The 13,305-nt window shown below is 45.0% G+C and overlaps 2 protein-coding genes across 2 annotated transcripts; both read left to right on the forward strand.

Moving 5' to 3' along the window:
• Positions 1–8,344: 8,344 nt before the first annotated feature.
• Positions 8,345–12,273, forward strand: LOC134286359 (uncharacterized). The gene is made up of 3 exons (XM_062847971.1): positions 8,345–8,596; positions 8,783–11,203; positions 12,067–12,273. Exons 1-3 carry the CDS (start codon positions 8,345–8,347, stop codon positions 12,271–12,273), a joined length of 2,880 nt encoding a protein of 959 aa, XP_062703955.1.
• Positions 12,274–12,535: 262 nt separating this feature from the next.
• Positions 12,536–13,057, forward strand: LOC134286360 (uncharacterized). Its single transcript, XM_062847972.1, has one exon. It carries the CDS (start codon positions 12,536–12,538, stop codon positions 13,055–13,057), a length of 522 nt encoding a protein of 173 aa, XP_062703956.1.
• The last annotated feature ends 248 nt before the right edge of the window (positions 13,058–13,305 follow it).

Raw genomic sequence — 13,305 nt, forward strand, 5'->3', positions numbered from 1 at the left:
AAATAGGCCAGTAATGAAAATGATTAAAGACTGGATGAAACCTGTGGAGAACCATGATGTTCCTTACAAGTTACACGAAACAACTCGTGCAGATTGGGAAGTCGGAGGTCCCACTGTTCGTCAAGGGTCAATCAAATTCTTCACAGATGGCTCAAAAGTTGGAATAAAAACGGGAGCGGGAATCTACGGCCCTGGAATACAAATTTCAGTGGCGATGGGACACTATCCTACGGTGTTTCAAGCAGAGATTCTTGCTATTTTGAAATGCGCAAATATCTGCCTTGAGAGAAAATACAGATACGCAAATATTTGTATTTTCTCAGATAGTCAAGCTGCACTAAAAGCATTGTGCGCTTACAAATGTACTTCAAAGCTTGTCTGGGAATGCATTCTTTCACTGCGCAGGCTGTGCCAAGGGAATTCAGTAAACTTATACTGGGTTCCAGGTCACTGTGGCATTGAAGGAAATGAAATGGCAGACGAGCTTGCTAAAAGTGGTTCCAATTTACAGTTTGCTGGTCCAGAACCATTCTGTGGTATATCAAACTGTACAATTAAAATTGACCTGAAACGCTGGGCTGAGCAGAGGGTGATATCCAATTGGATGGACGTCAAAAATTGCAATCAGTCAAAACGATTTATAACACCAAATGCTTCTAAAACCAAAAAGCTCTTAGAGCTCAACAAGAGAGCTCTATGTACATACACTGGCCTAGTAACTGGACACTGCCCGAGCAGGTATCACTTGAAAAATATTGGCCATATTCAGAGTGATATCTGTCGTTTCTGTAATACGGAACGTGAAACCTCGGAACATCTGCTTTGCAGTTGTGGTGCTTTATACACGCGCAGGCAAAGATTTCTAAATAGTGGTTGCTTGCAACCCAGTGAGATCTGGTCTGCAAAACCTGGGAAGGTCTTGGAGTTTATTAATTCCATTGCACCTGACTGGGAGACGACGCGTCGTGGCAGTAGCTGATTACTTGACACATGGTAATTAGCTGGCTAGATGCGAATATCAAAACGGGACATGCCACAAAAGTTCAGCCTATTGGACGCAGTGGCTTAATTTCCCCAACAGGGGAGGAAAAAAAAAAAAAAATCGAAAAAATCAAACTTCTTCAGAATTGCTCGGCCTTTTATCTTCCAATCCGAATTACTTTTAACTGCATTTTCTATTCCAACAATATCAAAATTTTTGGTAAGAATCCACTTATCCTCAAAATCAGTTCCCAACACAAAGTCTGTTAGATTAATAGTCACTTTGGATTCTGTTTTATGTACTGACTTATTGGTTCTATCTTTAGCTTTAGTATCACATGCCTTTTTTATAATAATGGGAGTTTTACTGTTGATGAGTTCTGTTAATCTATTTGCAATTTGATTGAGGGGTAGGGGTCCTGCATGAAGCATTTTTTTGATTGTGTGGAGATAGTTTTCAAAGGGATACGCAGACAATGTGCTAAGAGGCCCGAACCTGGCCAGTGGCCACTTCATCGACTAAATGACACAAATTATGAACATTACTCGTGAGGTATTCTATGCCATACAGTTTTTTGTACTCATGTATAAAATCATTCAACAAATCTTTGGCAACCGGTAACAGATCTGTATACATTTCAGTTGAACAAATTCTAACTGCACAGAACAACATGAGAAAATGTTGATAGTATTTTTCAGATAAATAATCTTTGAGCAGTACCACTCCAACATAATTCAAAAAGTTACGGTACTCCAAACCTTTCCACAAAGACACAAACTCCAATGAACGCATTCGACGGTGAATTTCTTTGGAAAACCGTAAATTCACGAGAAAGTGAGATATTTCTGTTTTTTCGATATTACTCCACTTAGCACGTTTTGTCATTGATCCTGTACGCCAACCGTTCAACAACCTTCGCATTATTCCCAACTCCAATAGATGGAGGGCGTCCGCGACGATGATGTCTTCAACCATGTCTATTGGCAAACGAGTCAATGGTGTTTCGCAGCGTTGGTGCTCGGGATATTCTTTTTGTCGGAACTGCACATTGGTTCGAGGTGGTGCATCAATTTGTGGATATATTACTGTACAAGCGACATGAGAATATATTCCTTTCGTAGTACATTTAAGGCAGCCGTGCTTACCGTTGAAATTCATGACTCCTTTGATAAATGATCGAGCAGGTGAATCGCAAATAAAGCAACGTATTTGCACTGATACGAGATGACCATTTATTGCCAGCCCTGATTCTAAGATTGGGAGCAGCTCGTTGATGAACGGATCAAGAAATTCTGTAGCACTTTTTGGCTTGCTGATTCCATAGTATATTCCAATTGCCATAGGTGGGATATCAGGAATCTCATGGATATTACACAAGATTGGCCAAAAGTTTTTGGTACTACTTTTGTGAACCGGTAGACCATCAATGTTAATGTTCAATGATATGGTCAAAGGGTGGTCAAGTAGAACCAAGGCATTTCGTAAACAGTTTTCAAGCCCTTGGTGCCAATACCGCCCATTATCTGGCATTTCCACAATATGAATGTTTCTAGGTGTTCTCATGATTGTGCGGGCATCGCTTGGCAAATGCAAGTCCAGGCGAGAGTTGAGGATTCCAAGTAGGGATGTCAGTGCGACCTGAGGGATGTGAAATTCTGATGACCAGTCTCGAAGATTCAAGGTGAGATGAGATCCGTCAGCTGAAATTTTTTGCGATGATTAAAAAAATGAGACTAATACGAAAACAGATTTTTCAACTTCTGCTGTACGATGCGGCATGATTTTCGTTTGGGACAGTCGGTAACTCTTCAACGTTGATAACTGGCGTTTCCTCTCGGAACTCATGCTCAGATGGAAGCCGCCGCGGGGATCTATTCTGCGTGTCGACCGGTTCCGATACTTCACTGGTTGCTATGTTACCGCATCCGACTTGCTTCCACTTTTTTCTATATCGTTGCAACAATCGACTATAGGCTCCACTTTTTCGGGATTTGATTAATCTTCGCTTTCGTAAATATTCACGCATTTTTGCTTCGAAACCCTTCGCGTCACTGTGCAAATCTTCGAATATGATTACTGCCTTGTACTTCGATTAAAAATGTACATGAGGCGATTTGGGATGTACAACTTTTTTCTTATTACAACTTATTCCGTAGAAGATGCTGGAAAATGTCACCTTATGCGACTTAATTTAGACATAGTCCGATGTAATACATATATGTTTCACGTTCTGCAAATCTTGGAATTCTTACGATGTAGTCATGCCTTATATAATTTGATATGTATGCTTATACGAGTTTTACAGATACATCGCAATAAGTTCATAAAATAGCATCATATGCGATGACAATTGTACATTAACTGTACATATATGCGATGGTGACTTAAAATGGTACTTTATACGATGTAACGTGTACATCCTTATGCGACTCCTGGTTGTCTGGGTACTCTTTACCATCGCTTTGGAAGGTGACCTAATGCGACGAGCCGGGGTACGATTTTCACAAATTCCGGTCAATTTGTGTGCTTTGCGGACGACATGGACATTATCGCCAGAATACTTGGAACGGTGGCAGAACTGTACACCCGCCTTAAACGCGAAGCAGCAAAGGCTAGACTCCTAGACTGTTGGTGAATGCGTCCAAAACAAAGTACCGTGAGGTCGCCATTCACCGCTCATTGTGGGATTCCCCGGACTTCTAACACACACTCGAATTACTCACTCTTACCGACTCCACCACTCAGCTCGGCTACTCCGGTTACTCTGAATGTCTCGCACTTTCCCGCTCTGCCCAGAATAACAACACTCTAAACATGACTTGCCTAGATGACCGGTAATTACTCAATCTATCAAGGTGTGTATTCATGCAAGGTACCACAATACAAAAATGATCAAATGTTAGTAAAGTATCGTAACAAAAGTGAATGTAACATGCTGCCACATCAAAAAACTTTCGTTTACCATATTTTTATATGGGTGTATCTAAAATCACGTTCTCAAAAAAATATTTTTCACACTGCGCTGCAGGACAACATGGGAACTGTTCAGGCCAAACAGCAGAAGAAATATCCAACAGGTAAAATCCGTTAAAGGTTCCACTTTGACAAAACAGGATGAACTGAACGTCATGAATCATCAATACTTTGGTAAATAAAAGTTATTTTGTTTTTATAAATGAATAGTTTCTGTGATTCCATGAAAAAATAATCCAGTGAGCGGTGAATGGATCCATTATGAGAGGTGAATGGATGTATGAGCGGTAATAGGAGCCAAGTGATAACACATTTGGATTTTTATTTTTTTCGGTTGAAAACATATTTTACAATCGTTTTATATTTTTTCTATAGTAACAACATAATTGTTGAGTTGTTAACGTAAATTAAAGTGCAATATTCGCAACCATTGCTTTTTAATGTCATATAACTCTACGAAAATGCCGTTAAATGAGCGATGAATGGCGACCTCATGGTACATGCTGGCAGGTGGAATCGAATACGCCAGGTCCGTCTAGGTTGTAATGTAATGACGATAGGCGAAGATTTGTTGAGAAACGTAGTTACCCTTTGTATGTAGTTCACTTAGGGTACCCTAGCAACCTGATTGTTTAGCAGGAGTAATTAGTTAGAATAAATTTTCATTACTTGTTCAAGCTCTTACCGAACTAGACGTTCTTTTATTCATTGTCTCACAAGTGGTTATGGGCCCAGAGACGTGGCCATAGCTTGAAGTAATCGTTGTTCCTGTTCATCAAGACAAGTTTGTTCGTTAAAGAAAGAAGCCATGATTCCGAGGGACGTAGAAAGACAGAGTTCGAGCGGAAGCGGTCCAGGCAGCAGTAGGACGAATACGACTAGAAGCGGTGCAACCGGATCCGGAGGCGACCTGGCGGCTGGATCAGGAGACGGTGTGCGAACCGGTGGTGTAGTTCGTGCCTACGGGAATGCAGTGAATCTTCCGGCGATCGAAAAACTCAAGGGCCGTCAAAACTACTCCTCGTGGGCGTTTTCAATGAAAATGATTCTCATCAGAGAAGGGACCTGGAGAGCTGTGCAGCCGGCGGAAGGCCAGCAAGTTGATCCGGAAGCCAGTGAGCGAGCGCTGGCGACGATATGTTTAACGTTGGAGAAGAACAACTTCAGTCTCGTTCAAACCGCGACAAGTGCGAAGGACGCATGGGAGAAACTCCGGAAGGCATTTCAAGACGACGGGCTGATACAAAGATTTGGGTTGCTGGACCGGTTGACTTCGGTCAAGCTGGAGAACCACAGTACCGTGGAGGATTACGTGGACATCCTGGTGACCACGGCCAACGATCTCAGCGAAATAGGGTTTGAGGTGAATGACCAGTGGCTGACGTCGTTGTTAATGAAGGGGCTCCCAGAGTATTATCATCCGATGGTCATGGGACTTCAGGCGTCCGGCTTCGCGTTGACTGCAGACACGGTCAAAGCGAAAATACTGCAGGACGTCAAATGGCCGATTTCAAGCTCCGGAAGTGAAGGTGCACTATACACGAAGCACAAGCACAGGAGAACCAAGGCAGTAGCGAAAAAGAAGGACAAGACGTGCTACAACTGCAGCAAGCTCGGACACTTTGCAGCTGAGTGCCCCCAGAAACAGAAATCAAGTGCTCATCCGAAACCGAAGAACAAGGCTTTGTGCGCGATGTTGGCCGTTGGCAAGGGCGGCGCGGACGAATGGTATTTCGACTCGGCGACAAGCTCCCACATGACGAGAAGCGAGGAGAATTTCACGAAGCAGGAAGTTTTCGCCCATCCGATCGACACGGCGAACAACCAATGCATCATGTCTACAGCAAAAGGTTTAGTGAAGCTCGAATTGCAAGAAGGACCCATCGAAGTACAGGAGGTACTGCATGTCCCGGATTTGGCGGCCAACCTCCTATCAGTAAGCAAGATTTGCCGAAAAGGATTGACGGTGACGTTCAAGGCAGATTCCTGTGAAGTCTACGATGAAGATGGAGAAGTTATAGCCTCAGGAACCGAGGTGGATGGTTTGTATCGACTCAACTGCAAGAAACCGGAAACATCCTTGTTGACAGCAGAAGCGGAAATCTGGCACAGGCGGCTAGGACACTTGAATCAGCAAGGCATAAAGAAACTCGCAACCATGGTGGACGATTTGGATCTTCGGAAGGAGCGGCATTCGACTGTGTGACCTGTGCTACAGGAAAGCAAGCTCGTGACCCTTTTCAATCCAGCACAATGAAAGCAGACGGACTGTTGGTTTTGGTGCACACGGATCTCTGCGGGCCGATAGAGGAACCTTTGATTGGCGGTAGCCGTTACATTTTAACATTCGTGGACGATGCCAGTCGGAAGGTCTTCGCATACTTCCTGATGTCGAAGAGCGGTGTCAAAGATGTGTTCGAGAATTTCAAATCCATGGCGGAGCGGCAGACCGGAAGTAAGTTGAAGATTTTGAGGTCTGACAATGGCACCGAGTTCGTTAATGCGGCGATGGAAGCATGCATGCGGCGAGACGAAATAATCCATCAAACGACGTGTCCTTACACTCCTCAGCAGAACGGTGTGGCCGAGCGCAAGATTCGGACGCTCGTAGAAAAGGCAAGGTGCATGCTGAATGATTCCAAGCTACCAAAGAAGTTCTGGGCAGAAGCAGTTTCAACCGCAGCATATCTGGTAAATAGGAGTCCCGCAAGGTCGTTAGAAGCAAAAACACCAGAAGAGGTGTGGAGTGGCAGAAAACCAACGTTGCAGCATCTCTAGATTTTTGGTTCCTTGGCGATGGTACACGTGCCCAAGCAGGAGCGACGGAAGTTCGACCCGAAAGCCGTTGAAGGAATCTTTGTCGGGTATGCGGAGAAGTCGAAAGGTTACTGTTTGTGTTTATACTCTGTCCAATCTTGCTTTAGCTTATCATCTGTAGTCGTACAGCTAATATTATAACAGTCCGCGACATCATGGCTACCAAGGGCTACCAAGCTACTCGATTCTATTCATATAGTGAGATGACCGCAGAATGCGTGAGATAGATAGGGAGATACTGAACGGCAAGCATAATTGGCGCGTGGAGTACCTGAATTCTACAGATGCTCCATTTTTAAACTGTTAGAGATCGCCTAGAATCATCATTCTCTGTACGGCCACCAACTCACTAGGATCAACCGTCATCTAGTCCAATTTTAAGTTGTAGTATTTTAGTCCAATAAATGTATAGTCTGTAGTGTTAATAAATGTTTTATGTAGAGTGTTAAAAAATGTAGTGTTAGTGAAATAAAGTGTTTTAAAGTGTAAACGTTGTAACTTGCACTGCACCTGGAACCTACGCTTCTTGAAACCGGAACACCTACATACCCGCCTGGGCAATACAGACTCCGGATCCTGGAAAACCTAGACGATCACAGGAATCTCTGGTGGAACACTTGGTTAAAGTCACAACATTGGTGCCGTGACCAGGATCAGTGTTCCAAGGAACGGCGTCGGTTGGACCTTCTTTGAGTCAACGGACAAAGGACTTACGCCATTACGCCATCATTGCAACTTGGTGCATTGATTTGAGGTACAAAGGACTTACGCCATTGCAACACTTGGCGGTTTCAAGTAGGCTTGAGGGCGCCATTGGGACTCTTTGGAGTAGCCGGTAGAGAATCAGCATTCAAGGCCTGTTGAACAGGCTCACAAGGTGAGTACCTGTCCAACAAATATCAAAAAGTTTTCATCTCTACCTGGTCATTTTCTGCCCCTCTCGGTACTACTTCGGGCGTGGACTTGGTGGCTGAGAACGGATCAACGGGATCTGGAACCAATCCGGATCGGAATCCAGGACAATCGTGTCGGAATCTTATCGTTGACGACTCAACGATTCTTTGGTGTCATCTTGGACGATTTGGTGGTGCGACACGGACTTCTACCGTGCATTTGGACCAATCGGCCTTGGAACAACTTGGGACGAATCCTAATCGTCAACCGGAAATCAACGTTTCTGTGAAAGCTGCGGTGTGCATAAAAAATACAAGGCCTATTAAGACAGGCTCACAAGGTGAGTACCTGTCCTATTTCATTACTGGTGTGTCGAAGGGTGCTCCGCTTGTGCCATATTTGCAGAATCGGCTCTGGTCAACGTGCTCGTGGCAATTTTGGCGCTTCAACGGCAGATTACACTTTTGTACTGGTGATTGGCATTTCGGATTTGTTCGAAGGAGTTGTAGCAGATTCCAGAGAGATAATTTGTACAAGGCCTAATTGACAGGCTCACCAGGTGAGTACCTGTCCAAATCCATAAATCTCTCTTGGAAAGGTTCCACGCTTTGCCCCGTACATTCGCAGGCCAATTCCTGATACTTCGACGCTCTGCCATCATCGAAAACGCTGTTCGCCATGGGGAGGAAGCTGAAAGCCAAAATCCACGTCAGGGACAACATTGTGGACTTCCTGAAACGTACTGCAAAGTTCTTGGCCAGCAGTCAGGCAGCGGACGAGAATCAAATACGGTTTCGTTTGGAGAAATTGGAGGCCAAATGGGACGAGTTCGAGGAAGCACAAGCAGACATCGAGGAAACGGACGACCACGAGGAAAACATGGAGGCGCATCGAGAGGTCAGGGAAAATTTCGAGGAAATGTATTTCGAGGTAAGGGCAGGGTTAGTTGGCAAATTACCACATAATACGCAAACGCATTCGACACAAGGGCCTTCTCTATCAGTATCCCAGTCGGAGTCGACAAATGTTCATGCCTATGTACGACTTCCTCAAATCAATCTTCCCGAGTTTGATGGAAGTTTTGATAAATGGTTACCCTTTCACGATACATTCAAGGCCCTGATCGATTCTTCCCCTGATCTAAGTGGTATCCAAAAATTTCACTATTTGAGAGCGTCTCTAAGAGGTGATGCGTTGAAACTGGTAGATTCTTATCCCATGAGCGAGGCTAATTACGATGTTGCTTGGAATGGTTTGGTCGCTCGGTTCTCCAACGGGTATCTTCTGAAGAAACGCCATCTGAACGCCATGTTCGAGTTCCCGAAAATTAGGAAGGAGTCGGCCATAGGTATCCATGACGTCATCGACTGTTTCGAGCGCAACACCAAAATTCTGGACCAGTTAGGAGAGCGTACCAGCAGCTGGGGCGCAATGCTGACTCATCTGATGGTGTCCAAGCTGGATGACGTCACGCAAAAACGCTGGGAGGAGCATGCATCTGATGAAGCTGAGCTGTCTTTCGCCGTCTTATTGGAGTTCCTGAAAAAACAGACAAGGGTACTTGATGCAGTCTTGGTGGATCAAAAGGTTTCAACTGCACAAGGTCAACCTACGATGGGCGGAATCAGGTCTCGTCCTCCCAAAATCTCGGTCAACTCGGCGACTGAGCGGAAGGTCCAAAATTGCGTCTCTTGCGGTGAGCAACATTCGATCGTACAATGTCCGTCTTTCAATCAACTTCCGGTCGATAAGCGTCTACAATTGTCCAACTCGAAACGGCTTTGCAGCAACTGTCTAGGTCGGAATCATTTGGCTCGTGACTGTCCTTCCAAATATCGATGCAGAACCTGTGGCAAGAAGCACCATTCGTTGCTTCATCCTGGATTTCCTGGTTCCGGTTCTACGTCTACGTTTGATTCGGAAGCTTCGACAGCACAAGGGGTGCATATCGCAGGAACAACGACGTCCGACGACGCTTCGGGCTCTGGTGGTACTGTTACTAGCTCGTTGGCATCTATCACAACCAACATGGCGGTTGAGCATCCTGGAAAACACGTCTTCTTGCTCACTGTGCTACTCAAAATCAAGGACAACTGGGGCAGGACACATCTGGCACGAGGCCTGTTGGATTCTGGATCACAAGCAAATTTGATGTCGGAAAGGCTTTGTCAGTTGCTCAAACTTCCACGGCGAGCGAAACGGGTGGAGATTACTGGCATCGGTCAAACTCGGAGGAATACAGCGCACGAAGTGTCTGCGTCCATCTCGTCACGAATTCTGGACTTTTCTTTGTCGATGGATTTTTTGGTACTGGGGGAGGTCACAGCTGATCAACCGTCTTCTTCTCTTCCATTGGCAAAATGGGTACTGCCAACCGGCATGCAACTCGCGGATCCAGAATTCCACGTTTCCGGACCTATAGATCTGGTACTTGGTTCGCAATTTTACTGCGATTTTCATCTGCTCGATGGTGGCCGGGTTCAAGTTCGTAGGCTCGATAGTACGCTTCCGATCTTCGTCAATACCGTTTTTGGTTGGGTAGCTGCTGGTGAATCTGAACGATCTAGCACTAGGGTTTCTTGTCATCTGGCGACTGCGGAACCACTGGATAAGGCAATCGAGAAATTTTGGACCATTGAGGAGATGACGGACAAACCACTACGTTCCCAGGAAGAAGAAGATTGCGAGCAACATTTCCAAGCCACAATTACGCGAGACTGTACTGGCCGTTACGTTGCACGTTATCCGAAGAAGATTGGATTCCACGAGAAAATAGGCGATTCAATCAGCACTGCCTTGCGTCGATTTAGTCAATTAAAAAGGCGTTTGAATCGAGATGCAAATCTACACCGACAGTACAGCGATTTCCTACAAGAGTACCTGGATATGGACCACATGCGCCTGGTTGGCACGGTGAAAGATGTAAAGGACGAAGGACGAACAGTTTTCTACCTCCCCCACCACCCCGTTTTCAAGGAGTCGAGTTCAACAACAAAAGTCCGGGTGGTTTTCGATGGCTCTGCGAAGACGACAACTGGCTGCTCTCTAAACGATGCTCTGCTCACTGGTCCGGTCATTCAAGATGATTTGATTGACCTCATGATTCGTTTTCGCAAGCACTCAATAGCTCTGGTAGCGGACGTAGCCAAAATGTATCGGCAGGTGCGGATTCATCCAGACGATACGCCTCTACAGCGCATTCTGTGGCGGTTCAATCAAGACGAGCCAATTCAAATTTTCGAGCTGCAGACTGTCACGTATGGTTTGTCACCATCATCGTTTATCGCCACACGTGCCCTCAAACAACTTGCGAATGACGTTGGTAGCAAATACGAGCACGCAGCCACGGCAGTAACGGAGGACTTCTACATGGACGATTTTCTCTCGGGAGAGGATTCGGTGGCAAAGGCGAAAATACTGAGAGACGAAGTCCAATCTCTTATGGCCGAAGGAGGATTTGAACTACGCAAGTGGAGCTCGAACTCGCCCGAGGCATTATGCGACCTACCCCCGGATGCTCTTGAAGGACAACCGACGGTACACTCACACTAAGAAAATCTCATTTTTCATGTTGACTCAATGTCTAAAGTTGACACAATCAACCATGACTTAAACCAAACGGTGATTTAAAATTATGTAAAACATGATGCGAGAGAAGAAACTTGAGCTGGTTTGCCGATTTTATGTGAGAGCAATGAAGTTTACCACATTTTGATTTAACATTTTAGAACGATGCATGATTTCCAAGGTATTGTAACAGAATTTTACAGGATTTGTGATTTAACGCACTCTCACGCCTGTGAAACGTCAATTTTAGCGTCAGATGTAAACAAGTTGAAAACTAAAACATGTCTGTAGTGTCGCGACTTATGGAGAAGTTTATAGTAAGTAAGGCAATTAACTCTTCTTTCTTGTTAAAAATAATTAATATGTCAAGTGAAATAAGTGTGCTGAACGACAATGTTTCATCCCAACAGGGCAAAACCTACAAGCGCTCACCACTGGCAGCACCGGCTGCAGCATCGCTTGAACGAAAATCACTGCTACAGAGTTTGCATCCTGTATTCTGGTGTGTTATTTTTAATCAGCCTCATTATAATACTATTTTGTAAGTATCCAATTACCTACGTGAATAAAGCATAGTTGATGTAAATCGTGCGTTGTTAATACGAGCATTTGGAAAGAAACGGGAAGGGATATGCTGCTATGTATTTGGTCGTTTCTAGGTTATGTTCGAGCGATGAATTTCTCGCTTGCCTTCTCTTGTAAAAATACAGCAGTTATTTTTGATATCGTGTAAAAATAAAAGCATACGTGATTTTAAGTCATTTTGCTCGCTGTCATATGTCGGCGTTAAATGACATAAAATTACATGAAATTTTCGAAGTGTGTACTTCAAGATTAGCAAGAAAGCAATGATCTTCGTGACAATCTATGTTGATGACCTGTTGATCTTCACCAACAACCCGGACTTGAAGAAGAAGCTGAAGGAGGTCCTGAACAGTCGTTTTCAAATGAAGGACTTTGGAGCGGCGAAGTTATGCTTGGGACTGCGAGTCACTCGGGACCGGAAAGGAGGCACACTACATCTCGACCAGCAGTTCTGAAGAAGTTCTGAAGCGGTTCAATATGGAGAATTGTAGATCTGGAGCAACCCCTGCAGATCCCGGAGAACAACTGGATGATTCAATGTCTGCACGTACTGAAGAGGAGATTCAAGCGATGCGGAACGTTCCCTATAAGGAAGCAGTTGGATGCCTGACCTACTTGGCTCAAGGAACATAACCGGACATACTTTTGGCGGTGAACAAGGTCAGCCAGCTTAGCGGAAACCCCGGTCATCGCCATTGGGAAGCAACAAAACGAATTATGCGGTTTTTGAAGGGCACTATCGATCATCGTTTGGAGTACAACAGAGCCGGCGATCCTCAGTTCACCGGATACACAGACGCGGATTGGGGAGGTGATCCGACAAATAGGAAGTCGACAACGGGCTACATCTTCAGCACGATGGGAGGAGCCGTGTCCTGGAATGTCAAGCGGCAGCCGTCCGTAGCATTGTCGTCGTGCGAGGCGGAATTTGTGGCACTTTCCCGGACAACGCAAGAGGCACTATGGTGGAAGCAGCTGTTGCAGGAGATAAAAGGACAACGAACGATTCCCATTTTCTGTGACAACCAATCCGCGATATGTATAGCACAAAACGAAGGATTCAACTCGAAGACCAAGCACGTTTCGATACGATACCATTTCGTGAAGGATAGTCTGGAGAGAGGAGATGTTGCGTTGCACTACATCCCAACGCAGCAGCAACCCGCGGATGGCTTCACCAAGGTTCTACCGAAGCAGAAGAATGAAGCATTTCGAAGATATTTAGGGATAGTAAACTAAGGAGGTGTACCGGAGTGGACTGTAGCGATAGGGGAGGGACAAACTTGGACCGGGAACCGACTTCCGGAACGACCGTTACTAATTCGCGAATACTTTTTCGGGGTTTTCGGGACGGGTTATAAAAACGCGACCGAACGATTGTACATGTTCAACTTTAATGTTTGTTCGAATAAAAATGTTTACATAGGCTTTTGTTCTTGAATAATTGTGTGGCATATGAACATAGAGAGAAACAAAGTTTATAGATT

Source organism: Aedes albopictus, chromosome 2 (assembly GCF_035046485.1).
Source record: "Aedes albopictus strain Foshan chromosome 2, AalbF5, whole genome shotgun sequence".
Lineage (NCBI taxonomy): Eukaryota > Metazoa > Arthropoda > Insecta > Diptera > Culicidae > Aedes > Aedes albopictus.

Coding starts and splice junctions, on each gene's coding strand:
- LOC134286359 (XM_062847971.1), top strand. CDS start 8,345: ATGGGGAGGAAGCTGAAAGCCAAAATCCACGTCAGGGACAACATTGTG. Junction 8,597..8,782: donor TCGAGGAAATGTATTTCGAG/GTAAGGGCAGGG, acceptor GATACATTCAAG/GCCCTGATCGATTCTTCCCC. Junction 11,204..12,066: donor CTCTTGAAGGACAACCGACG/GTACACTCACAC, acceptor GTGTACTTCAAG/ATTAGCAAGAAAGCAATGAT.
- LOC134286360 (XM_062847972.1), top strand. CDS start 12,536: ATGCGGTTTTTGAAGGGCACTATCGATCATCGTTTGGAGTACAACAGA.